At 40.2% G+C, this 27893-nt stretch overlaps 2 protein-coding genes across 10 annotated transcripts; both read left to right on the top strand.

Annotated features, from left to right (window-relative positions):
- Positions 1-4911: 4911 nt before the first annotated feature.
- il17rc (interleukin 17 receptor C) lies at positions 4912-18803 on the top strand. 4 transcript variants are annotated; one of them, XM_026935534.3, is made up of 15 exons: positions 4912-5173; positions 6457-6587; positions 6893-7109; positions 7848-7954; positions 9100-9199; positions 9892-9924; positions 10940-11052; positions 11651-11704; positions 11967-12036; positions 12172-12395; positions 13987-14043; positions 14170-14215; positions 14387-14482; positions 14953-14991; positions 15653-18803. In XM_026935534.3, exons 2-15 carry the CDS (start codon positions 6483-6485, stop codon positions 16345-16347), a joined length of 1956 nt encoding a protein of 651 aa, XP_026791335.3. In that variant the 5' UTR covers positions 4912-5173; positions 6457-6482; the 3' UTR covers positions 16348-18803. The 4 variants fall into 4 exon arrangements, with proteins under 4 accessions (XP_026791335.3, XP_026791336.3, XP_026791334.3 ...); XM_026935535.3 differs by lacking the exon at positions 4912-5173 and adding an exon at positions 5180-5390 and having other exon boundaries at positions 7851-7954; XM_026935533.3 differs by lacking the exon at positions 4912-5173 and adding an exon at positions 5180-5390 and having other exon boundaries at positions 15653-18802.
- Positions 18804-19979: 1176 nt separating this feature from the next.
- On the top strand, positions 19980-27845 carry LOC113539436 (protein disulfide isomerase CRELD1). Of its 6 annotated transcripts, none has more exons than XM_053227144.1 (8): positions 19980-20158; positions 22117-22195; positions 24403-24423; positions 24762-24900; positions 24990-25073; positions 25808-25903; positions 26864-27004; positions 27123-27845. In XM_053227144.1, exons 3-8 carry the CDS (start codon positions 24409-24411, stop codon positions 27341-27343), a joined length of 696 nt encoding a protein of 231 aa, XP_053083119.1. In that variant the 5' UTR covers positions 19980-20158; positions 22117-22195; positions 24403-24408; the 3' UTR covers positions 27344-27845. The 6 variants fall into 6 exon arrangements, with proteins under 6 accessions (XP_053083119.1, XP_053083118.1, XP_053083120.1 ...); XM_053227143.1 differs by having other exon boundaries at positions 22114-22195; XM_053227145.1 differs by lacking the exon at positions 22117-22195.
- Positions 27846-27893: the final 48 nt, after the last annotated feature.

Here is a 27893-nt window from a genome sequence, read left to right as displayed (position 1 = left end):
GAAAGGAAGCAGCTGTTTAATTTGCGCTGCACATAAACATACTATTACAGTGTGTCATTAAAGATCAGTACAAACATAAATCTGAAGAACGGTCACGTATGACCCAGATACAAGGACATGAATGTAGTCAGACTGGTAACATCTACATTCCATGTTTGTGGAAAAGGAAATCAGTAGTGTTGGCTAATGTCGAACAGCATGCTACCTGACCTGTTATACAAGGTGGTGCGAATCTGGTCAAAATTATTTGTTGTTTGGGGAAAAAAAACACTGAATTATGCAACAGAATGGTATATTACTTACAGTGTCTTATGTAACAGTGATCTTCATAGATATTTAACACTGCAGTTACACTGTGCAAAGCTAAAGTAGTAAAATGATGAATTTGCCTTTAAATCCTTTATTCCGCTGCTTCGCTACACTACACACACTGGCCGAGGCACAATCTGGTTGATGGTAGAATGGTATTTTTACTAGGCGGATTTTGTTTTGTTTTGTTTTTGTTTCGAGGGCACAAACTCTTAGTCCTTATTGATGTATGTAAGTTAACTAACTTGCCATATGTTATTACATTACATTAGGTACCACATTTTTTAGCCTCATCAGTTGAGTTTCCAAGCATAAGACTGTCCAAAGCAAAGGACTGTGCAGCACACTGGGGTTTTTACTTGCCCAGTGGGCTAGCTAATGAATTTATGACTTGTCCACCCTGTAAGAGCTTTAAACCCTCAAGTGTTCTTTGCTTGTTCCTTTGGAAGAACCCTTAAAGAGCCGATGTAGAACCTACAACAGAGTGTTTCCCTATCAGAAAGGGTTCCAAATAAAAGCATTTTGGAAAACTAAGAACCCATATTTAATCAATGAACCCTTAAATAACCCCTTTTTTAAGAATGTACCAATTACCAAGAACCTAGTTTAGCTACATTTTAAATGCCTGAAAGTATTAAGAACCTGGAAGGCAGAGAGTCAAATATTAGCAACACAGCTGGAATTAATCTATTAACAATATCAAACCTTTAGGAATAACACTGATAAAGCAAATTACTGGTTCCCTGTGAAACCTACACTTATCTCCAGCGCTAGCATGTTTACAGTCCATCCAGTTTATAGCAGGTGTACTCAGACTTTGTCTGGTACCATATGTTATTGTTTAATTTAATTTATGAGAATATGTCACTCTGAGTTAGCTAACCATAGAGTAAAGAAGCCTTCCTCATCTATCTGGGCCTTTATTAAATACAACCACTGGCAAATGTTTGAAGAGGCTCTGATAAGGCTGAGCGAGCTGTAGTGCTTAATTAAGGCCTGAGAAAGAGTGTGTGCAGCGTCAAAATAATCTGTGATAACACTGATGCTTACAGTGTGTGCCAACGTTAAAAAGCCACTTATCAGCGCAGTAGATACACTACCAGCTCAATAGAGGAAAGACACTTTCTTAAAAATAAGAAAGCAGCTGTACCTAAGGAACAGGACTGTAGAAAGTATTAAAAACAATCTTCTGTGTGAACATTGTTTCTAAGCCATAACAACCTAACCTATTATAAAAACGTACATACTGCCACATCCTCAGCATTTTCTAAGCAGATAGAGAAACAGCTTTCACCAGAGCTGTGTACAGCGGTAAACAGCATGTAATACACAGCCTCGCTTTATTTCATTAACTAACCAAAACAATTCATAATGACTGCCCACAAAATAGACAACCACAGATAGATAGGCTGTAGTCCTTTTCAAACGAGTCAGCTATATGAATAAACTCTTTTAGATGCACATTGAGAGCCCAGATGCATATTTCAGGCAGATGTTTTGGGTTTTTTATTTTCTTTTATTTTCGTAGATGCAGGCACTGGTGTTATTCTTGCAGTGTATTTTAACTGACATGCTTCAATGGAACAGGACTGTTAAAGTGTTAATCATGGCATATGATCAGACCTCACCACTGACTTTTTTCAAAATACAGATTGCAGACGACTCGTTCGTTTTTTCCTCACAGCTGCGCTCTCTTTCAGCTTACAGTGACAAGATGAAAGATTGAAAATGTAAGAGATGTTTACAGAAAAGCCATTCTCAACAGTCTATTTAAGGAAGGGGATTTGATCTTTTTGTTTTCTTTTGGTTTTTGTTATACATAAGGATGTGCAAAGAGATTTTTTACAAAGATTTCCTTTAATTTTCATTACAAGCTTGTGTTTTAAAATGGTCAGTCAATACCATGATAACCATGATCATTTCAAACTGTAAACAATCCCGTCATGGAAATATCTTATCAGTCAAGGTCTCATGCACTTTATTAATTTTCTTCATGAAGAAGAGAAACATCAGGCCCAAAAAAAACATCAATTCAGGGATTCTTACACATTTGTTGCACCTTGCTGATTATTTGAATTTATGAGATGCAATGCCTGGTAATGTGATTTTGTGTAAGAGTAAGGCTTTATGAAACAAATGTCAGTCAAAGAAGAACATTTACTGATCATAATGTCACAAACATTGTCCAGTTTAGAGCTCAAATGATCCGTTTCGCAGCTGAAAGAGTCGACTGTTATTGGTGAAGTGATCCGACTGAACCGATTCCCTGAAAAGAGCCAGAATTCCCGTCACGACTGTGAATAAATCAGGACTGGTGTAATAGGACATTTTCACCCTTGATTTGAATACCTGGGTCCGTACCAAGGACTGATTCTGGGTTCATGTGGGGACAGGGTTCATAATTGCTTTTATTGCTTTTTCTTATCATAATTGTTAAGAATTCCTTCTGAACTGTGGATTGATTGTGGAAATCCATGTCACTACTGTGCACACAGATGCAAAATGGCAGGCACTCGGTTCATCCATTTGCTGTCTTCGTTTCATTATTTTCTCATGGTACTGTCACCCAAGCGTTTTTGGATGCATGGCATGCCATTGTGCAGGAATACATGGAGCCAGTCTTGTATAAGAAGTCATGCAGACCGGCAAGATAGGTGCATTTTTCACGATGCTCTCAGTGCAAGAGCTCGCACCATAAAGTTGAGCTAATTACAGTGCTCCAGTCCTGTGAGAGTCTAGTTGTATATATATCAGTAATCATAACGCCCCTTTCGCCAGTATCACAAAAGCAGGAATAGTAAGTAAAGCGACAAGTTGAACCAGTCAAGTTACACGGCATGAGGTGTTGAGCGTGGATAGCTTGCACGCCTAATGCAGACCGTGCTGCGGATCGGTTAAAGCGAACTGCAGACCACCGTTTTCACGAGCACCAGGGATCAGGTCTCCGGACTGCTTCCGGGCTGGAAAACAGCGTTCACACGTCACCAACTATACTGAATTCTGAGCTCAAATGAAAAAAAACAAAATGACTGTAGTTTCAGGGACAGGCAATGGTAGTGACACCACAGGGGGAGCTCTTTACAGAGTGTCCAATGAACACAGAAACTGATATGTACAGGAGAAAACACAATATTTGAAAATATTGCTTTACGATTACAGATTGTGCTTCAAATGTATAGCTCGCAAGATACAAAGATACAACTACAAAACCTGCTCGACATATTTGTGGTGGCTCGTCTTAAAATGATCTCCATATCCATACGATGTGGAGGAAACGCAAGCCCAGGAGACATGCTGTGTTTGTTTTACAATCTTCTTTATATGTATATATATATATATATATATATATATATATATATATAGGCTAATTATGTCATTACTCACTCACACACATAACTAGAGCAAAGTGTACAATAATGACAATAATGATACTTATGGGTATCTGTCACTGTCTTTGTCATTTTATTAAGTGAACTGTGCTCTAAATCCAGCTGAATAACATCGACTGTCCCCACCCTCCATGTTTCACACACAATCTGAGGCCTGTAAAATGAGACTAAATGAGACTAAAGATCACCTTTTTCCTTACACATTTCTCAGTAGTCCTCTTTAGCAGCTTTGGTTTCTGTTTCTATCTGGATATTTTTGGCCGATACCAGTACCATTGAGGTGTTAAAAAAATAAATAAAATAAAAACACCAACTGCTATACCTGATACACTCATACTATCACCACACACACATTATCAGTACAGCAGTAACATATCAGTGTCACAGCTGTACTGATAATAAACCACCACCCAAATAATACCTGCTCACTGGTGGCAAGAGTAGAAGGTCAGCACACAGGTCACAGAGCTATAGATACACCTAGTCAGTCAGTAACTGTGCCTATGTGGTAAGCGTATGTGATAAAATGCCCAGTGAATGTTTTACAACAGACGCCAGAATGAAGTGTTTCACAAACAGTGTTGGTTTGGTTGGTTTTTTGTCTGTTTCCTCGGGGCCTTTATTGGATTACGACACAGCCATCCAAATCATGTCACACAGTGAATAAAAGTGTACTTCAAACCCGTTGCGTGTTGTGATTAATGATTAACCGGATTAAACTGGGCACACTGACTGGCCTGAAAGGGTTCAGTGTAAACATGAGAGAGAAAGAGAGATCCCTTTAATGGCTGATAGGCGTTTAGTTCAAAATTAAACAAGTGTTTCTTCCCTTCCTGCTAACAAAATTCCTATGTAGTTTAATAATTACTATTTAATTAATATAGATGCCATTCTGAAAATATTTAAAAACTGCATGAGGCTGGGGAACACAAAAAAACAGAAAATAATACTGAAAATCTAATTTAGCTGTATGTTTTATGCTGTGGCTTGCTGTTGATTTAGTCCTGTGTGAGAGTACAGACTGTCTTACGGTAATACACACGCCAAGACGTGGGCCTTAAGCATACTACCTTACTAAAAAGTCTGGCACAGTAATCCTCACCCACTGTTTACTGTCAGTACAAGTGGCATACTCTGTAGTAGGGAATACTGTAGTATACGTGGCTCAGCGTGGGCGTGGCTTCAGGTTTCACTGCGTCACCAGTTTCCCTGGGAATAAACTACTGGGAAAGCTGGCGAGATTCTCATGATAATAACACTAAGATACGTTTTAACATTAATATTAGCTTCTCTAACCTGATACTGCTCGAAACAAGTGTTATACAAGTGTATAGAGACTGTTTCTGGCGTGTAAATGTATATAAAAACAAATACAAATAATTTCGCGGTGAGTCAGTGATCAGTTACGCCCACTTCCGGGAATTCCTACGTCACGGGCTTACCTGGAAAGGTAACTGGAGACCTGGCCACCACAGGTAAGAGCAGACTAACGAAAACACTTGAGACTATTTTGGATCATAGAAAAGATCTTTTTTTATTTATTTTTTTGATGGAGCACTGGGTTGGATTTTAGCTGAAGTGGATTTCAGGGGTCTCATTGAGCTCGAGACGGTTTTCATGTCCTGTGTGTGTTTCCTTGGAGAAAGACTTCCGAGCTGAGCATGAAATCTGATGTCGCACTCTCATACCACTGTAATTAGCCTCTCCTAATCCGTTTTTCTACGAAAAAAAAACTGGTTTTATATTTAGATGTTTAAATATTTAGATTTATTATAATACTATGTTCTATGATAATACGTTTAGTGTATTATAGTGTTTTAGTTTGTGTTTCTGTATACATGTGAACTAAAAGAAGTAACTTTATAGATAATATAGGCTGTGGTTAAAAAGAAAATATACATACACCATATCATTTTTTTTTTTCAAAATCCTGACTTATTTCAGAATTTTGCCATATGATAGGAACAGTGCAAATAGTGAAAATAATGCAGTGCTTATCTATAAGCTTTGAAAAGGAAAACCTGATCAACTAGCTTTGTGATGTTGATCACTGGCTCACTAGTTCATACAGACAGCTGTGCAAATGACTTATCAATCAGAGAACTGAGATAATCAGTCGAAATCTTGAGATAATATGTCAGAAGTTCAACATATTAGCCAGAAATAAAAAAAAAATGTTATGTTGTGTTGTGTTATGTTATGTTTGTTGTTGTGTTGTGTTGTTATGTAAAACTGCTGTTAGTCTTACTACCTAAATCAGAGAATACTGATCTTTCACACAGCTGAAGAAGGGGATAAAACATCATGTTTATCTGAACACACTAACTATGCATGTTAATGTGATAATTAATCAATTATAAAACCCAGTTTGCATTTTAAATCTTAAAATCTAGGCTTAATCATTTTGAAGTAAAGGTAAAGGTATACAAATGTTTGTACTCCACTGTAAATCTATTTATAATAATATTACAAATAATAATAATGTTATTTGTATGGCTATACATAAAAGATTCGAAATTAGACAATGAATAAAATAATGCGCAAGCACAAACAATACTAATGTGAAAAAAATTAAATAAAAAATAAAGATAGGGATTTATGGTTTATGACTATCATATCAGCTGTGCACTGATTGAGCATTATTCATTTGAAGAATCACCAGCTGAGGACTATTTTATTTATCTATTATATATATTTATATATATATATATATATATATTTTTTTTTTCTTATTCTTTTACTTCTTTTTGGCTCTGAGGGTGAGGAAAGCGAAAGTGCTGAGCCATGTCCATGCCGTGGCGTTCCCTGTTCCTCGTGCTGGTTGGAGTTTTTCTGTGTGCAGCAGATCTGAAGAAATACGACTCACAAGACACCATCGCCTGTTCTCAGGTGAGCTGCACAAACATCTTCAAATTTAACAACAAACCCTTAAAGAAATAAAAAAGAGACACTTGTGAATGAGTTGGCTGAGGAAACTGAAGTTTAGTTATTGCACCCCAGCATCAAGAGAAAACATTGCAGAAACATCTGAAACTAGAGAAATTAATTCCAAAGTCAGATTTTAACCTATTATTAGTGGAACTTTTTCATGAATACTGTTGTTTTTAACACAGGTTAAATACATTTTTAGTTATTTAACCTGTGTTAAAAAGGTTTTTTATTTTTACTGAGGTTGTATGTTGTGTGTGTGACAGGGTCTGAAACGATGCAGAGTCATTAATAAGAACTATGTGGTTCCTCCACGTGATTTCGGCCCGGTGGAAGTTTTGGCTTTCAGTGTGGAGCCTGCTCTCTGCCTCAAAGCAACGCAGATGTACGGAGCGTGTCTCCAGATCCGAATCCAACTCCAAATCCTTCCCGATGATGATGTTAGTGGAGAAACACCAGAAGACTCTGACGATGAAGATCGTGGTGAGCACACAAAGCATGTTTTTTAATTTGCAGTACAGGGATTACAAACTGTGTGAAAAATATGTTCTATTTTAAATACGTGACAGTATTCCTGATTAAGCTTTGCACGCTCTCAGCATCTTCTCAGCCAGCTTCAGGAGGAGTTTCACCCAGGAGGATTTTCTAAGTCTAAAATAAACTAAGCTCTTCACTGAATCTCCTGAGTTCTAGATGAAATTACTGCATTTAGAGTAAAAACAACATGAGTGGAGAATCTGAGAATGAAGACAAGTATATTGTGCATCTGTATGGTTTTAAATTTGAAGGGCAATTTAAATCAAAATGTCATTTTAATTAGTAGCTTTTCCTTAAAATGAACGTCTTGCCCGTTACAAGTAATCTCCAAGTACTCAGGAGATGCAGCGAGGAGCATCATTTTTTCTTGGTCAGGCCATAATTCCATATGTGTTAAAATTATGTAATAACATCTTCAATATTATTCTACAGAGGTCTAAAACTGTATACTTTCTATAAGCAGGGGTGTACAAACTTTTGACTGGTAGCGTACCTTCGTTTCCCTGTGACGAAATATTTTCTATGTGGAACCTAATATAGTGTGGCCATGTGCACATTTCTGCATAAAAATCGCCTGCTTTCGATGTTCTTCAGGCTCATATTTACTCATTAACCGTGTATTAACCCCCTCTCTCTCTCTCTCTCTCTCTCTCTCTCTCTCTCTCTCTCTCTCAACCGTCACAGCAGCTGCTATAACACTGTTCTACGTGTCTGCACCAAATCTTATGTCCTGCAAGAGGATTGACTTTATCGTGAAATCTGATGCACGGAAGAACCAAGAAAAATCTGAGGTGAGCACAACTGATTCACTGCAGCTGATTAACTGTTACACATCTCAGAATGAAATACAGGATTCAAAGTGTACTTCAGGACTGGGAAAAACAAACAAACAAAAAAACAGAACAAAAAAGTCATGGGAGAGGGTGGTCAGGTGTGAAGCTTGTGGGAATTAAGGCCCTGTTCATTAACGTCAAGTCATTTACTGCATTCATTCAGTCATTCATTCATTCATTCATTCATTCATTCATCTTCAGTAACTCCTTTATGCTGGCCAGGTTCATAGTGGTTTAAATCTCTCATTTATTTTTATTTTGGAAAACAAAGCCAACTAAAGCCGGGTTTAGTCGGTGTGATTCCAGCACTTTAAGATTATAGAGATTTGAGATTGTAATCACACTGACACAACTGTCATTGGCTGTCTTTGGTCACAGTGTCACTGAATCAGCTGCAGATGAGCAGCACATTATTTATTGTAAGACCGCCGATCTCTATTCAAGACCAAAGAATTCTTTTGCACTGTGTGATTTTTATCTGTAACAGCAAAATTGGGCCAAAAAATATACAGTGTAAAGTGCTGCTTATCTGCTTTATCCTGCTCAGGGTCACGGAAGTTTAAATGACAAATTTGTTTCTATTCTGTGAAATGGAAGAAAATAAATTAGTTAGAAAATATCAGAGGAGAGTGGAAACAAAAATAATAACTTTGGAGGCATGTGGAATTGGTCAGATTTTCTTCAGAAGTGGACAGGATTGGTCAGAATTGCTTTGGGAGTGGACAGGATTGGTCAGAATTGCTTTGGGAGTGGACAGGATTGGTCAGAATTGCTTTGGGAGTGGACAGGATTGGTCAGAATTGCTTTGGGAGTGGACAGGACTGGGATTAAAAACATCTATAAAAACGAGTAGCCTCCATTACGCTAAAGAGTTTGCGTTCTCCTTAAATTAATTCCATTCAGTTAAAATATATAATATATATACTGTACACAGGTAATAAAATTAATAAATGTATGGCAACAACTAACATTAGCTGATTTTTGTTACAAATTTGTAATCTTTTATCTCAGTATTGTACATACTGCACACTTCCTGAAATGTGTTTATTTAGTGGCTGAATTTGTCCAAACCTCCACAAGAGCATGTAATGTTGTTCGTGTAGGTCATGGTGGTGGTGTATGAAGGCGTGTTCCTGGGCAGCTCTGTGAATGTCACAGTGAACAGGATGTCTCATGTGGTTCACTTCCCACAGCATAACTCAGGTGAGACTGCGCTTCTTCTCAGCCGTATCACACACGCTTCAGTGGCCATGCAGCGCTGTGGCAATCCTCTGAGACAAAGGTTCATGAGGCCAACTGCTAAGATCCTGTTAGTGACAATGGGTTTTACACAAAGAGCTGTAACTAAACACACGTCAGAGAAAGTGCTCATACTCAGCATGAAACATACAATATACAAAGTCCATTAAATATCGCTTTAAATGTAGATTAAACTTAACAACAAAACTGATAAATCTGGCCAAACCAGTCAAATATTTTGAGCTAAAAGATGGACTGTTTACAACAACGTAATGATTTAAAAAAAAATCATTTACCCTCCCTGGTCTGACTAGTGGAGCAACAACATGTTAAAAAAATAGAGTATTTAACGTTATATGTGGTGAAAGATTGTGAAACAAAACCACTTGAAACTGATGTGTCTAATTTATGGCCATAAACTAATGACTACAAGTGAAGCAGTTGAAGTTTAGTGCTGTCGTCGTTCAGTCATGGTAGATGCTTATCAGGATTTTTATTAGCACAGAATGTTATCTAACTGGACCTGTTCATTTTTTGGAGTCTTCAGATTTGCACGTCTATACATTCCCTGCTTACAGATTTCATGTCTGTTTGTAGCCATGCAGTGTAAAGTGTATGGGAAATGCTAAGCTTGGTGTTTTTTTTATCCTCCACAGTGTGTCCTTCCCCTCATATAGAGGAATGTAAAAGTGAGTATCTGATTCTGTTTCTGTAACTGTACAGTGTAATTATGCTTCATTTCAGCTCTTTGGTTTGTCCTCGACTGCAGCCATGGCAGAAAGAATGTTGATGATTAATCATTTTCTTCTAAAGTTCGGATTAGTGTGTGTGTGTTTGCTTGATTACAGGGTGTAGAGTAACTGATTATCTCAGTCTAATGATCACCGACTTGCTGGACAAGCAGTAATAAATTGCAGCAATCAAACTAGGCCTGTGAATATGGAACATGAATCATCGTTTACAAGGTTTATTGTATTTTCCAGACTAGGAGACACGAACCGTGGAAGTGTGAGCCAGTTGAAAATGAGAGGGCGGGACTGTGTGCTCTTATTTTTGAAAAAAAAACAAAACATTGAAAATAGATGGGCTGCTAATAATAAATACTAACATTACTATTGTTCGTTTCTAAAGTAGTTCATGTTAGCTGTTATGTCTGGGCAATATGATGATATCCATATTGTGATAAATCATGTTTTGTTGAAAAATGTAAATCAAATCATCGAAAAATGTACTCTTATTTTGTAATGTTGCACAATGTTTGTTTTTGTAGTAATCCTCAGACGTCTAACTTCATTCCCCGCAACCATCTGACTTTTTTTTTGTTTTTGTATTAAGCCGAGTTTACATTGTATGATTTTAGGCCTGATTTTGCTGTCACCACTACAGTATTTGGAGTTTCTACGACGATACAACGATATATTTGAGATTTATTATAGGATATTCTACAGCGTCCATGTATTTGGATGAGCTTTGTAGCAGCACTCGCACTCTGAGACTTTAATCAGAAATTTCTAACACGGACAGAACTTTGTTGTTGTCTGTCTTCTGGTTGCACTGACACTAAATCAGCCAGCAGTAATGTGAGCACGAGATATCACACTGTAAATCCGCCTTAAGAGGAACAATGAAGTGTCAAACTACAGAAGTAGTGTTAAATTAAAGCAGCGTTACGTAACTAATTATTGTGGTTGGAATGTCCGACAGCTCCCAGAATCTTCCCCAAGTTCGATGAGTCCAGAGGAGTGGTGGAACTGAAAGCTGAACTTGAGGAGTTGCTGCTGATGTGTATGAAACGGAAAGGGATGACCTCGTGTTGGGTGAGACTGCTGGCACCTGAACATCTCTCTCATCTGTTTGGTCACGCTTTCCTTCATGGAACACTGATTTCTCTTTTTGTTTAGCTTGTGTGTTTGTACATGTTAAACCTTAAAAAGCTCTTTAAGGTTTAACATGTACAAACACACAAGCTAAACAAAAAGAGAAATCAGTGTTCCATGAAGGAAAGCGTGACCAAGCCTAAAGATGAGCACCTTCCTTGAACAAGGCATTTACAGGTTTAACACACTGATTTGTTGGTTGGTGCTGTATTCTCTGTATTGTATTCCAGTGACAGGTTAGCACTTACGTATCACTCTGATATCACAAGGGGAAATTGTTATTGCTAGCGCAGTTACAATGTCATATAATAGTAGAAATAAACTTCAGCGATCTCAAACATAACTGATAACAATCTGGTTTCGCTGTTAGCTCTAAAAACTAAAGCTTCTTTTCTCACTCACTGTTTTCCTGCAACTTGCAATGTCAATTAATTAATTAGTAATCCAGAGTACAAGTAGGATGGATTTTTCCTTTAACAGTAACTAAAGAACAGCTTGATTAAGTGCTAAAATAAAATGATGTCATGTTTCTCTGCAGCCGAGCAACTGGACCATCCCGCTGCACGCCGTCACACACTGCATGTGTTTCCAGGTACAGCGCCACCTGGCAGTCATAAGCATGTGTTGATATTACCATTTACTAATAATTTGCACAACTACTGTATAGTAGCTATAAACTAGAACATGATGATAAATCTGATGAATTTGCTGATAATTATATTGTGCATGTTGAATATCATGGTCTCTCATATAATTAATTATCAGGATGGCTAGTTCAAGAGTTTTTCTGTTTTTGTAATTGTAATTCCCTGTCATTATTTGTTTGTTTGTGTGTGTGTGTGTGTGTGTGTTAGGCTTGGAAGAAAAACACAGAAAATGAAAAATCTTACCGGTCTGAAATTTGCCCCTTTGAGAATCACGAAGGTAAAATACGCAATTACAGAAATAAACACAAATCATTATAAGTAATAAACTTGTGCATTCATTTTTAAGCACGAGGATTACAGCACTGAAAATCACGGCCCAGAAACCTAAAGCTCGGGTGTCTTTCCCACGCAGGGATCAGAAGGAATGCGGTGAAGAACGTGTCCCTCTCTGTGAGACACACTGAGACGAATGAAGGTCGTCCAGCTCTGAGCTGGAACATGAGCGCCCCCTGCAGGCTGGAGGCCGAGGTGTGGCCTTGCCAGATGGCCGTGTCTCTGGGCGGAGGCTGCAGGGAAGTGCCCGGCTTCAGGCAGAACATCAGCACAGGGTGGGAAGAGAACATCAGCACAGTGTGGGTGAGTGAGGGCGTGTGAATGATCGGCACCTCAGCAGATCATAATCCTGATGGAAGTGGAGTGTTTTGGGTACACGCTTCATATCAATACAAAAATGGCACCGTATGCATTGTTCTTTATGTGGGACCATCAGGAACCATCACACTGCTGTTTCTCAGGGAAACCGCTACAGTTTCTATGTAGACCCTTTGTCGGAAACCAAGAACCCTTAATTATACAATGCACCCTTAAAAAACCATTTTTTTTTCAAAGAGTATGTATTAACTGGGTAAGTATGCAGTACAAACTCCAAATTACCGGTCATTATTTTCATTTTAATACTTAGAAAGGGTTCTTTAAGGGTTAAATGGAAAGTCAAGGACTTTTAGGCAAATATTTTTAATCATCGTCATACCCATGTTAAGGATCTTCAGCGATCCTGTTTGAGAAATTGTTGGGTTTTTTTGTGCAGTGCAACTTCCAGCAGAGTTTTTAATACTCGAATCGAATAAATCTAAATATCAGAGCTAGGTGTGTTGTTGGAAGCAGCCCGTGTTCAGATCCTCACGTGCCATGGCATTGCTCAGAGACCTGCTCAGAGACCTGCTCTTAGACGCCAGAGAGTTATAAAAATCAGCATCACTTCGAAGGTCTGCCAAGTTCAAGTTCGTTCAGGTTAAACACACCCACTAATGTTCTAATGCTATAAATAGTCTCAGGTGTGACGCTGGTTATAGTAAGAGGGGCGTGCTGGAATTCAGGGCATGTATGGAGGTTCAGGTTTGGACACTCCGGCTGTATGATTATTATCATAACAGTGTTATTTATTTAATCGGGTTGCTTTCATACTTGTGTTTTTTTTCATGTAGTGCTACGGGAAATGGCAGCTATCAACAGAGTTTATTTTAGTCACAGCGGAGCTTCCAAAACTTTCAGAAAAGCACCGTGTGACTTTTTTAAGCTCCCAACCATATCAGTGAGCGAATATGAGGAGATTTGTGACACGTTGAATGAAAATATTTCATTATTCCACTGTTGCAATGTAGCTAAAAATAACAGTGGGTCTCATTTATCAATCTTTTAATAAAATTAAGATTTACACAAGTTTGGGAATTTTTTCTGATTTTTTTCATACTCATGTGCATATGTTGATGATCAACTCCAAATTACCAGGTGTGTACACGGCACAGCTGATTTGCATTTGGTGACGTCCACGAAACTCCATAAAAGGCAAAGCTCACACAGCTGAAATGACGAGTGAAAGGCAAAAATAGACTTTCGCAGAGGTATAAGTGAAAGTTAGTTTGACTCACATCTGTGCCAGTTGAAGAAAATATTATTTAACAGCATTAAAGTGCCTAAAAGGCCAAAATCTGGAGGCAAATTCTGGAAAATGTGAATTAGATGTGAGTTATGTGGGGTGGTTCCTGTGTGTGTACACGTTGTGTCAGATCATTATTTCTTCAACAACAACGCATCAAAAATCTGTCACTTTTTCTTCTGAAAAGTAAACAAACAAAAAACCTTTAGAGTGAAAGTCACTGTCTTAGTGCTGTTGGGTTTGTTGTCAGTCTAAACGACACTTTAATGACGCTGTCAAATTTTATTACAGACATCAGGCGCATTTCTGGACATTAGAACTACAAACAACCTGCTACCTTGTGTGATGGTAAGACGGTTTCCCATCAGGCATGAGCAATGCTCTCTCATTAACATACACTTCTATTAAACAGTCAGATCATAAATCAGCATGAATTATTATAAGCATTGTGTGTGTGTGTGTGTGTTCTTGCAGTTTAAGGTGGATGGAGAAATGTTCGGCCCTGTGTGTGAGCGCTACGGTAAGTGTCTGACTAAACAACTTTCTCTCTACAAAAAGATCTGTTTTTATGTCCTGAGGGATTTGGGTTCGTTTTTTTCGCTGGTTTACATACACTTTATATTTTCGTATCTTTCTTTGCACCATAGTAATGACTCTGTAGTAACTTTCCCGTGTTCGTGTCTCCACTCAGCCCATAGGGGGCGCTGGATCTGCCTGGTGTTTGTGATGCTGCTGGTTTTCGTCCTGCTCGCAGTAGGAGTGTTTGTGGTCAGATACAAGCTCAAAGGTGAGTGAAGACTGAACGTCGTGTGTTTGTGAGACTTTCTGCGTTCTCAAAAAACTCAAGGTTCTGTCTGAGTAACATGAGGAATTGTTTCCCAACATGTTAGAGAGAGATGAGAGTTCACCTGCCAAAGTGTAAAATAACCAACTGTAGCCCGCCTGTCTCTGTGCACAAAGTATTGGCACCCCTCTACCCTGTACACCAGTGGAGACTTGGTAGGATCTGGGTGATGGCACACAGAGGGTTACTATGCTGTAGATTCCAGTCAGCTTTATACCATGTGATCAGACTGAGTCAAGTTTAATGTTTATTGTCAGGCTTCTAGTATCTTCAACAATGTGTGTGTGTGTATCTCAAAAGACCCATGCTCTCAGTAATTCCAGTGATGCACTTCTCTCTCTTGAACTGTACAGTATGAGAGTCTGTGGACAAAGTGCCATTGTTCACCCTCTCTCTCTCTTTTCCTCTCACAGAGTGCCTTTCAAACTCCAACCCAAAGCTTCAGTCTCGAGGTATCAAATACACACACACACACACACACACACACACACACACACACACACAGAGAGAGAGAGAGAGAGAGAGCCATGTTTCAGTCCCTCCATTAACCCTGCAACAAGAAGCGCTGACATTTTTACTTATCTGTAGTTATGACTGTTTATGTCCCTCTTTTCTGTCTTCCAACTTCCTTTAACTTTATTTCCTTTTCTCCTTCTTCTGCTTACTCTTCTTTCTTACTTTTCTCCCTCCCTCCATCCTTCCTTCCTTTTTCTTTTTCTTTGCATTTGTTTTTGTCTTTCTTCCCCTGACTTTTTCTACTTTCTTTCTTCTTTCTTTCCATTCTTTCTATGCATTTTATATCATTATATCATTTATATCATATATAATTTTTTTTCCTCTTCTTTCTTTCTTGCCCTCATTAATTATTTCCTCTTTTCCTCCCACGCTTTGGTCTTTCTTTCTTCCTTCATTTCTTTCTTTGTGTTCATTTTTTTTTTCCATTTCATCTCCTTTCTTTCATTCGTCCTTTGCACTGAGTTTTTCTTCCTTTCTTTTTTTCATTTTGTTCCTTCATTCCTTTGCATTCTATTATTTTCTTATCCTTTTGTCCCTTCTTCCTTCTTATGTTTTCTCACTGATTTCTCTCTGTCTCTCTCTCTCTCTCTCCCCCAGGCCTCCATGGTGAAGTGCTGCTCGTGCACTCGTCTGGTTCCGATTCATCTCTCTCAGACACCGTGTGCTGGTTTGCTACTTGCCTTTCTGAGCTCGGGTTCTCTGTCTCTCTGGATCTGTGGAATCAGGCGGCCGTGAGCGCTGTGGGTCCGACTCCGTGGCTACACTCGCGGCTCCAGCACGTCCAGAAGCATGGCGGCAAAACCCTGCTGCTGCTCTCGCACGACGCCGTGCTCCGAGCCAGGGCCTGCTATGAAAGCTGGAGCGGTGTGTTGAACAAAGAAGACGTCAAGGCGAGCAGTACGTCCTGGCTGTGGAACTCTGATGTCTTCAGTTCGGCTCTCAGCTCCCTTTTCTCCGCTCACCTGAAGGGCGGCGCCGCTGAGCACTTCGCTCTGGTGCAGTTGGAGTCAGAGGCATTTGACATGCCGGAGCTGTTTCAAGGCCTGAGACTCTATCAGCTGCCCTCAGAGTCTCAGCGGCTTCTCACCGATCTCCACACCGGGCACACGGGAAGCGTTGGAGCTCGACTCAAGAGGTTCCTCTGGACCTGGAGAGCCTCGGCGACGCTGAAGAAGAGGCTGAGGAACTGTGAGAAAGAGCGCCGGTCACGCACAGAGTCCACGCTCACGCAGGTCGACTCGCTGAGCATGGAGAAGGAGATGGAAGAGGAGACACTCCCTTTGCGTATTTAACTCAGACTTTACCTCACATAGCAGGAATGAAGCTAACAATCCTGTGTTCACTAGTGAAATGAAGTCCATACACCACGTACACATGAAGGAAGAAAACATTAACACGTCTGATTTGTTCACCTCTGTGGTGAACTCTGTATCAGTTCCAAAGTGAAAATGTTTCTGTATTTTTTCCACCATTTTCTTCTAAGGCTATATTTGTGAGTAGATGGTGTCATGTAATATCGTGAATTAGGAATCTTCACTCCTGTACAGAAACTGAGCTGATTCTTTCCTGCTTCCTCAGCTTCTTTGCTCCTGAGCGACCGTGATTCAAAAGTGAATCTAGCGAGCAGTCTGAGCATTTTATCTACACAGTTTTATAGCAGGAGCTCGTGTTTAGTCATGGTGAGCAGTTCTGGACTAGGACTGCAATGTTTACAGCACTGAGTGTAGATGTAGACGTCTACATGTAATTAATGAGCCTGTAGCCGCCATGGTGCCGTCAGTTAAATGTGAAGACAGGAAAATTGGAGATCCTTTATGATCCAGTGTGACTTTTTAACCCAGCTGCACTACGGCCGGAGCAGAACTGCAGGCGAGTGCACAGAAACGTTGAACTGTTTACACTAGTTTTGACTCCACAGTCCCTAAAATTATGAACATGGATGAAATGCACCCAATGACATTACTGACCCGTGACTTGTGTAAAACACAACTTATTGGGAAATAATGCTACTCCCTTTCCACAAAATATTGAAAAATTGTTTACATTTCAGGGAGAAGTATAAAATGAGTTTTTTGTAGCATAAAACTATAATTAGTTTAAGGATAAATATTTCTTAAAACTAAACCGGGTTAATACATATTAAGTGCCAGATCTTTAGTATGCCAAAGAATATTTGAACATTTACCTCCATGCTGGCTGAAGCTTTAAGCATCACCTCAGTGACACAGGAAGACTTTATGGACTAGGCGTGGGTAATATGACGAATATCATCTCTCAGTATTTGAAGACATTTATACAATACATGATATTTTTCAGTTTGCTAACAAACTACCAGCAAAACAGTAGTGCTGCTTTTAAAAACTGAGTTTAATGATACTTTAATTTAATAACTACAATAAATTATTTAGCCTTTAATCTTTAGACCTTTAGTCTGTATAATTTTTAAAGATTTGGTACAAAATTTTTACATAAAATCAGCTGTTCCGAATCTGCTTTTTAATTATTTAAACATTTTTTAAACCAGTTGCGATACCTTCATACTTATGTGACACAATTTATCAAAATATCAGCATTATATCGTCACATCGCCCAGCCCTATTGTGGAATTTTAAATATAAACCTAAAATCAATGCACATTAGGCGCCATGTGCCAATAATCAGTAAAACAATATCCTATGAATGCCAACGTGCGCAGTGTCGTTATTATGAGCATTTAAAAACCTCAGGTGTGCCATTCAGGAGGCTGGTCAGTTACACAGCGTGTTTGCACATTTCCTAAAGTTCCTTATCTTGAACAGTTTTGAAAATTGTAAACCCGCAATTCTGATCCATAAAGGACATTAGCTAAAAGAGGCTGAGGTAGGAGTTATTTAGTTCAGTATTGGGGTAACCTCGTAACTGTGTTAGAAAGTTTGGAAATATAAAAATGGAAGAGATCTGTTTGGTCCACAATTGAATTTACACACTTTTCCCCAAAGTTAGTGGATCAGCTGAGACACATTCTGTGTGTGGCGTTTGCTGCGTAAGTTTTGCGCTGGAGCTAGGTTAATGTAAATATAATTTGTGTACATTTGTATTTTTTTCCTGCCAAATGATTTAGAGCATATCTACTATTATCACACTCAAACACATCCAGTTTGACCTCACCGGTTTGGCGTCAGCGTTCAGAGCTGATGACGATGGACTCTGACCTTCAGCAGTAAACACTGCTGCGCTCTGATTTTGGTCGTGTCTGTACATTTATTTGTTTTGTTGGAAGAAAATAAAATGCACTTTGTCCTGCAGATGAAGGCTGATTAAAGTTTGCTTAGACTGCAAATTCAAGCTACATCACAATTTTTTTTTACTGAGGTATAAGAGCAATAAGGAGAAAAAACACACAATTTAGCAGATGTAGCTCTGATCATCAGCCTCCTGGGGTTTCAGTCTCAAATACCTGAAAATATCTGTAAGATGTGCACTTATTCAGAGAAAGAGAGAGAACGAGAGAGAGAGAGAATTTTTTTTTAAATCTTTTCCAGGGTAAACTTGTAAATGCTGTATATGTACATGTATATTCATATTCATATATAATTATTGCATATTATATAATCTATATGTACAGTGTATCTGAATGTGTCAAATATATCTGTGTATCAAATGATAGTGTAAGATTAATAATTGTGTATTGTTTGAAAAGTGTTTAATCTTCTAATATTTACCTCCTGTTTATTTAATAAACACATAATGAAGACATAAGGATTGCTGACGTCATTTTGTTCAGCCATCAGTTAAAATTTCTCAGGACTTTTTAAAATTAAAAAAAAAAAACAACTCTGTTATACAGTGTATCTACAAATGGAAAAATATAACCTGGAAAAAAGAAGTCACCATTTTGACATGATTCGCTTTTCCTCCAGAACTGATCCGAAGAAGCCAGAGCATGACACGAAGATGTCAAGAAGTATGAGCAAAAAGTTATAAACTTGCAAAACTCCTGCTGCTAATATACAGCATGAATGTACACTTTTGTTTATAGTCTATACAAACTTATTTGTACTACTGAAGGAACATCTGTGCAACCCACATACACAATGTGTTATTATTTAAAAAAACACCTTTATGAGACTTCTTCATTCATTCTTCCATTAATATCATCACTAAAACTGCATTATATCATAGAAGGAATAAAGGAGGAGAAGAAACGAGACGAGACGAGACGAGACGAGCCGAGACGAGACGAGACCCCATCTCCGGTTACAAGATGCCAAGATGCTGTTTTGTTGCACCTCTCACACAAACTTGCACAGAATAATATTAACAATTTCCTGAAAAAGTTTCCTTAATAATCAACTATAAAACTTTGCTAGTTTTTAAATCTCTTAATGGCACAACAGCTTCATACCACTTTACACTCACAAAACTTAAAGACTAGTGAAACAGAGGTTTGTTTTGTTTTTGTGCACCAGACTTTTGTCAGGCTCCATCTGTGACAAGAAACAAACAACACAACTTTCTTCGCTTCAGATTTTCCCCAGTTTGATTATCGGTCTTACTTTTTACTGGTGCACAACTTTTAGGTTGCTTGTAGTGTCTTTTAATTATTAATAATTTGTTTAACTATCATTTTAATACTTTTTTCTGTTACTATTTATTTCATTATTATTTGTCTGTTTTACCATTTTATATTTGACTTCCTTTTGTTTCTGTAAAGCTGTAAAGATCTCTGAGCTGCATTTGGAATCTGCTCAAGGGTGCACAGACTTTTGCACAAAAACATTTGTGTGTGTGTGTGTGTGTGTGTGTGTGTATGAACAGTATACTACTCTATATCTGTGTAAATGGTTGAGCTCATTGCAGTTGGTGTACTGGGGGACATTTTAGACTCTCAGCGGCGTTTAAAAATATCCTCAGCGCTTCTGGGGCTATTAATAAAACCGCTTGAGTTTCTCCGCCCACAGGGACAGCAGGAGCAGAGGGACAGCAGAGGGACAGCAGAGGGACAGCAGAGGGACAGCAGAGGGACAGCAGGAGCAGAGGGGAGTTTAACACAAAGCCAGGACTCATTTCACTTCACCTTCACGTCTCACTAACAGTTTATGGATAAAGATTGCTAACGCGAAGGTAAGAAGTGAAACCCTAAACTTTTCTCTCTCTCTCTCTCTCTCTCTCTCTCTCTCACACACACTCTCTCTCTCTCACACACACACACACACACACACACACACACACACACACACACACACACACAGTGCGTAGAAACAGCACTGAAACACCGAGTAAATAATGAACTGAATTGTGAAATCTGTAGAAAGTTTGAAAGTGAAGCGCCTTGTTGACGCCAAGCTGTCGGTATGAAACAGCGCGCGCGCGCAGAGCCACGCCCATTAAATAGGCTCAGGTGCGCGAGCCCAGGTGTGCAAAATGAACCAATCAACTCCCAGCGCGAGTTAAAACAGCAATCACAGCAACGCCCACAAATATATTTACTATAAATATAAATACAACTAATCAACATCCACACATTTCCATCCATCAGTATCCCAAGCAGAACTAACTGAATGAAATAATCATAATAATAATAATAACTTCACTCAGTGAAATAGTTGCAGACCATTTCTTTTGCTCACTTTTTCAACACACTCACATTTTTAATATTATTCATGATGGACCTGTAATCCTGTTTTTTACAATGATCATTTCAGCTTGACGTCACTGCTAAATTCAGATATACGCTTACAGTATATACTTTTATATATTACATACAGTATATATATGCTACACTTATACACTTCACTTCCTTACTGAAGTCACACACATTTCACACACATGGAATTTAGACACTTCATGCTATATTTCACATGCAGTGCATGTGGTTTTAATCTTCACTAGTAATGTTGTTGACGTTTCGTTTATTTTCACATATTGATGTACAGCACATGTATGACATGCACCACATTATTCCAGATTCATTATTTTTAGTTTACATGATTCTTTATGTTTTATTTTTCAGCATGTACATCATGTGGTTTATTTTTCACATGTTATCACAGTTTATTCATGTGTTTACTCGAGTTCAATTTGCAGTTTAACATACTGAAAGCCACACTCACATGTTTTTTTCATGTGACAGTCATGTGGAAAACATATAATCACAAATTAAATGCATGTAATTTTTCCATAAGGGACTTATATCGACTGACCCTTTCTTAATGGTCCTCTGAAAAGTACAATAAACCTACTCAAAATAGAAAAAAATGGATAAAAAAACACAGTTACAGTCATAACACAATAATCGACAACAGAGTGACAAAAGCTAGAATGCAGCATCATGACTTTCATAAGACAAGAAGCCGTCCAATCAGAGTCTGCACTCTCAGAACTAACAGTACTTTGTCTTGTCACTGGGGTGGTACCAACAAGCTTACGTCTTTTGTACGTTTATTATGTGTATTTTACCTGGAAATAAATAGTGTGTCTGTTTAACAATTATTTAAGGTATGTGTAATCTGACCTTATGGACCAGAACTATAAAAGATAATTACAGGTACACCACATGAACCTTTCCAGGTAAAAGATACTAAAAAAAGCTACCAAACATGCCCCCTTAATGGTACCATGAGGGTGACAAGGACAGATTAGTATAGATTTATTTCTGAGAATGTGTGCAAACTTTTTGTAATCTTTTTGAGCAAACAATCCTAATAGGATATTATGAATTTTCTGATACCAAGCCCTGAACACTTGTGAATCCATATTCACTCAATTTTTCAGCATATTTTAGTGTTTGTTTTCTTGATTTAAGTTGTTCCACTGAGTCAGAGTCACCAGATGTTGTTGAGGAACAAGTGGAAGTAAATGGATGGAGAAATTAGTTTTTATTGCTGAATTTCTATGCAAGTGCAGCGTGTCAGTCCCATGAAAAAAGCTAAAATTACCTTTACACTCTTCATTTAAATGTGGTTTGTTTGAATGTGACTCCTAGTAACATTTCAAAATATATCTTCAAGGTTAGAGCAATATTTGTATTGGTATTTTGTATTTGTGCATTTCTTTCATGTCTCCATTTATAAATCAAGTAGGATCGCAACCTCTAGTGTGGGAACCGCTGTGATAAATATTCTGTCAGCACTTTATCCTGGGAGCAAAACACATGCAAAGGTAATAGATAAGTGCTTATGGTTATATAAATGTTTTTTCATATCAAAAGTTAACAGTTTCTTGCTGTAACAAAGCTGCATGTTGGTCTCCGGCCTGTAGGAGGCGATGTTGACGTTGTGTTGGTCTCGGATGTGTAGGGGCGATGTTGATGTTGTGCTGGTCTCTGGCCTGTAGGAGGCGATGTTGACGTTGTGTTGGTCTCGGATGTGTAGGGGGCGATGTTGATGTTGTGTTGGTCTCGGATGTGTAGGGGGCGATGTTGACGTTGTGTTGGTCTCGGATGTGTAGGGGCGATGTTGATGTTGTGTTGGTCTCGGATGTGTAGGGGGCGATGTTGACGTTGTGTTGGTCTCGGATGTGTAGGGGCGATGTTGACATTGTGTTGGTCTCGGATGTGTAGGGGGCGATGTTGATGTTGTGTTGGACTCGGATGTGTAGGGGCGATGTTGATGTTGTGCTGGTCTCGGATGTGTAGGGGTGATGTTGATGTTGTGCTGGTCTCGGATGTGTAGGGGCGATGTTGATGTTGTGTTGGACTCGGATGTGTAGGGGCGATGTTGATGTTGTGCTGGTCTCGGATGTGTAGGGGGCGATGTTGATGTTGTGCTGGTCTCTGGCCTGTAGGGGCGATGTTGATGTTGTGTTGGTCTCGGATGTGTAGGGGCGATGTTGACGTTGTGTTGGTCTCGGATGTGTAGGGGGCGATGTTGATGTTGTGTTGGTCTCGGATGTGTAGGGGGCGATGTTGACATTGTGTTGGACTCGGATGTGTAGGGGGCGATGTTGATGTTGTGTTGGTCTCGGATGTGTAGGGAGCGATGTTGACGTTGTGTTGGTCTCGGATGTGTAGGGGGCGATGTTGACGTTGTGTTGGTCTCGGATGTGTAGGGAGCGATGTTGACGTTGTGTTGGTCTCGGATGTGTAGGGGGCGATGTTGATGTTGTGTTGGTCTCGGATGTGTAGGGGGCGATGTTGATGTTGTGTTGGTCTCGGATGTGTAGGGAGCGATGTTGACGTTGTGTTGGTCTCAGGTGTGTAGGGGCAATGTTGATGTTGTGTTGGTCTCGGATGTGTAGGAGGCGATGTTGATGCTGTGTTGGTCTCGGATGTGTAGGGGCGATGTTGACGTTGTGCTGGTCGCGAATGTGTAGGGGCGATGTTGATGTTGTGTTGGTCTCGAATGTGTAGGGGGCGATGTTGACGTTGTGCTGGTCTCGGATGTGTAGGGGGCGATGTTGATGTTGTGTTGGTCTCGGATGTGTAGGGGGCGATGTTGATGTTGTGTTGGTCTCGGATGTGTAGGGAGCGATGTTGATGTTGTGCTGGTCTCGGATGTGTAGGGGCGATGTTGACGTTGTGTTGGTCTCGGATGTGTAGGGGCGATGTTGATGTTGTGTTGGTCTCGGATGTGTAGGGGCAATGTTGATGTTGTGTTGGTCTCGGATGTGTAGGGGGCGATGTTGACGTTGTGTTGGTCTCGGATGTGTAGGGAGCGATGTTGACGTTGTGTTGGTCTCGGATGTGTAGGGGGCGATGTTGATGTTGTGTTGGTCTCGGATGTGTAGGGGGCGATGTTGATGTTGTGTTGGTCTCGGATGTGTAGGGAGCGATGTTGACGTTGTGTTGGTCTCAGGTGTGTAGGGGCAATGTTGATGTTGTGTTGGTCTCGGATGTGTAGGAGGCGATGTTGATGCTGTGTTGGTCTCGGATGTGTAGGGGCGATGTTGACGTTGTGTTGGTCTCGGATGTGTAGGGGCGATGTTGACGTTGTGCTGGTCGCGAATGTGTAGGGGCGATGTTGATGTTGTGTTGGTCTCGAATGTGTAGGGGGCGATGTTGACGTTGTGCTGGTCTCGGATGTGTAGGGGGCGATGTTGATGTTGTGTTGGTCTCGGATGTGTAGGGGGCGATGTTGATGTTGTGTTGGTCTCGGATGTGTAGGGAGCGATGTTGATGTTGTGCTGGTCTCGGATGTGTAGGGGCGATGTTGACGTTGTGTTGGTCTCGGATGTGTAGGGGGCGATGTTGATGTTGTGTTGGTCTCGGATGTGTAGGGGGCGATGTTGATGTTGTGCTGGTCTCGGATGTGTAGGGGGCGATGTTGATGTTGTGTTGGTCTCGGATGTGTAGAGGGCGATGTTGACATTGTGTTGGACTCGGATGTGTAGGGGGCGATGTTGATGTTGTGTTGGTCTCGGATGTGTAGGGGGCGATGTTGATGTTGTGCTGGTCTCGGATGTGTAGAGGGCGATGTTGACGTTGTGTTGGACTCGGATGTGTAGGGGGCGATGTTGACGTTGTGTTGGTCTCGGATGTGTAGGGGCGATGTTGATGTTGTGTTGGTCTCGGATGTGTAGGGGCGATGTTGACGTTGTGTTGGACTCGGATGTGTAGGGGGCGATGTTGATGTTGTGCTGGTCTCGGATGTGTAGAGGGCGATGTTGATGTTGTGCTGGTCTCGGATGTGTAGGGGGCGATGTTGATGTTGTGTTGGACTCGGATGTGTAGGGGCGATGTTGACGTTGTGTTGGTCTCTGGCCTGTAGGGGCGATGTTGACGTTGTGCGTTGTGCTGTTCCTGCTCCTGCCTGCACCATCTCTGGGAAACAACTGTTCTGAACACTGCAAAGCCTGTGGAGGACCTGAAAGAAACCAGTGTCTGCAGTGTCTACCAGGGTTCATGCTGCACGACAATGTGTGTGTGGGTGAGTACTCTGTGTGTGTGTGTGTGGATGGGTGGGTGTGTGTTTGTGTGTGTTTTTGCGTATGTTTGAATGTGTTTCCTCTCATGCAGACATCGATGAGTGCGGGACAGAGTTGGCAAAGTGTCCAGCTAACACGTACTGCATCAACACACATTCTTCTTATGAGTGTCGAAGTGAGTACCGCACACATACACACACACACACACACACACACACACACACACACACACACAGTTAAAGGAAAACCCCACCCTGAACCACACTAAATATGTAACTAAAACCGTATTTTTGTTATTCCCATGAGGAGGAACAATGAATCTCCAACATAAATAATAATGGTCAGTTTTCACTGTTACCTTCTAAAAACAGAAGAGAAGACCTTTTTCCAGCAATGTTCAGCATCATATTAATGAGAAATCTAGCGTAAAATCAAATGCAGCTATATGACACAGTTGCAGCTGCTTAAGTATGAGACAACGAGCGATGGCGATGATGGTGTTAGCGTGAAAGTTTAAGCTTTGGAAGCTGATGTGTTTGAGCGGCGTGTACAGATGAGGAGGTGAAAGAGCTGGACAGACTAAAGCACTAAAGCGCCGCTGCATCGCTCTCTTTAGGTAGAGATGAAACGAGGGCTAAATCCTACTGCACCACTGTCAGCAGGTAGTCAAACGGCATTCTGGGTAATGTAGGAAATCGTTACCCAAAGGGAAGATAGACCAACATAGAGCAACAAATAAGTTTAAACTAAAAAAGCCGACACAGAATTTTATTACAATATAAATCTTGGACACTGTTGAAGATCATGTGAGTGATAAAAACTAACATGCTAGTCATTCAGGGTGGAGTTTTCTAATACAGATACAATACTATAATACAGATACTGTAATCTTTCTTGTCTGTGTGTCAGGTTGTGACCGTGCGTGTGTGGGCTGTATGGGCAGCGGTCCTGCTCGCTGTAAGAAATGTGCTCCAGGCTACAGATCCACCGATCTGAAGTGTTTAGGTGAGATAAGAGCCGGAACAATCTCAGTTTTCAGTGCATCATGATATCGGCTTACAGCTTCCCATTTTTAAAGAGGATGACATTAAACAGCACGTAACGGTACAGTTGCAGTATGAGGGCTCGGCTGCTGGGGTGTATGACAGAGATTCAGGATGGTTCCAAAACTTTTTTAAAATTATTACTTTTTACTCACTCATAATGTGCTCAGCAAACAATGAAATTTCAGTAACTCACCTTTGTCCCTGTAGATTTCATCTGATTGTGAATGGTTTGTATGCATGTAAGCACGCAGTGCTACGGTTGTGAAGCATTGTGGGTAGGTGCTAACAGAGTGGTGTGCTCAGGTCCCCCGATCCACCAGGGGGAGCCGTAACAATGCAGGATTTTCACATGTTTCAAAACACAACAAAACTAAACCATAAAAAAAAAACTTTTGGTTTAGGGGATTGAATCACATAAGTGCAAAAAAAAAAGATTTTCTTTAAGATGTCACACAGAGTTTAACACAGACAGCTTAAATGTCACATTAACGCTCCCTCATTATATAAAAATAATCAAAATGAAAATACATTTCAAACAGTAAACAATGAAATATGATTTGGAGTTGTTCTGATGTGTAAACAGGTTAGATTTTAAGTCAAAAAAGGTGTTAGCTTTGAGGTGTGAGGCCACGTCTCATTCACTAGGACTGACAGACACAGAGGCCACGCCTCCTTCGATGGGACTGCCATAGAGGCCACGCCTCCTTCAATGGGACTGCCATATAGAGGTGACGACTCATTTTACTAGGGCTAACAGAGGCCACGCCTCCTTCACTAGGCTTGACAGAGGCCACGCCTCCTTCACTAGGGCTGACATAGAGGCCACGCCTCCTTTATAACTGAATGTAGGGAATTGATGATGTTTTGAAGCAGATGTAATACCAGTATTATGCATAACTAACAACTGTGTGTGTTTCAGACATTGATGAGTGCAGTGAGCAGGTGTTGGCCTGCGCTGATATCAACGCTCTGTGTGTGAACACTGAAGGTTCGTTCCAGTGCCACTGTGCACCAGGTTTTACACGCAAAGGCACCGTGTGTGTGAGGAACCAGACACCTGGTGAGGAAACACTGTCATCACAAATGCCTTTAAATCCTGTACTTCATTATATCACACTCACACACACACTTGCGTGTTGCAAGTCTCACTCCTGTCTCCCTCATCTGCTGTTCTCCAGTGGGAGAGGAACGTGGCTTGTTTGATGATCTCCAGGACGACGAGGTGGAGGTGCTGAAACAGATGTTCTTCGGTGTGATTCTGTGTGCTCTGGCCACGCTGGCCGCTAAAGGAGACATGATGTTCACCTCCATGTTCATCGGCGCCGTGGCGGCCATGGTGGGCTACTGGCTCTCGGACAAGAGCGACCGCCTGTTGGACAGCTTCCTGAAGGGCAGATGAAGTGCGCTGGAGGACAAAGAGGACTGGGACTGAGAACGAGAATAGCTCAACAGCTTGGCCTGGAAATTGGGATTTTTTTTTTACTTTCCATTTTTAAAAAGTGCAAAAAAATGCAAAAAAAAACTTTTGCAAAAAATGACTTGTGAAAATCTCTGTTATATGTTAATATTAAGTACACTTGCCTAATCTTTTATCATAGTGAACAATTTGAGCAAAAAAAAAACAGATATCTGTCATTGTACTTCCTTCTAAACAGGACATAGACATTATTATGGATGTGACTGAATATGTATACATTATGCAACTTGAACATTAACCAGACTGAACGTGGTATATTGCTTGAGCAATCATTGACACATGCCTAGTGGATGTGATGATCTGTTATAGCTAGATTTGTAAATACCAGTGCATCGAACTTGGGTCAGCTGCAGAAAACTGAAGTCAGTTCAGGAGATACAGGAACTAATTGTGAGCATTTGTAAATAAATCTTTGCATTAGGGATCGTTAGTGGTGTAGGATGGTGAATCATAGCAAATACCTGGACCACAC

This window comes from Pangasianodon hypophthalmus, chromosome 20 (assembly GCF_027358585.1).
Source record: "Pangasianodon hypophthalmus isolate fPanHyp1 chromosome 20, fPanHyp1.pri, whole genome shotgun sequence".
NCBI lineage: Eukaryota > Metazoa > Chordata > Actinopteri > Siluriformes > Pangasiidae > Pangasianodon > Pangasianodon hypophthalmus.
Note: the sequence above shows the minus strand (reverse complement) of the source record. Positions and strands in the feature narration are given on the sequence as shown.

Excerpts from the sequence above, each read along its gene's own strand:
- il17rc (XM_026935534.3), top strand. The coding sequence starts at position 6,483 with ATGTCCATGCCGTGGCGTTCCCTGTTCCTCGTGCTGGTTGGAGTTTTT. Across the intron at positions 6,588-6,892 it reads ACACCATCGCCTGTTCTCAG|GGTCTGAAACGATGCAGAGT; the intron begins GTGAGCTGCACA and ends TGTGTGTGACAG. Across the intron at positions 11,705-11,966 it reads CACACTGCATGTGTTTCCAG|GCTTGGAAGAAAAACACAGA; the intron begins GTACAGCGCCAC and ends TGTGTGTGTTAG.
- LOC113539436 (XM_053227145.1), top strand. Across the intron at positions 25,074-25,807 it reads TTCTTCTTATGAGTGTCGAA|GTTGTGACCGTGCGTGTGTG; the intron begins GTGAGTACCGCA and ends TCTGTGTGTCAG. Across the intron at positions 25,904-26,863 it reads CACCGATCTGAAGTGTTTAG|ACATTGATGAGTGCAGTGAG; the intron begins GTGAGATAAGAG and ends TGTGTGTTTCAG.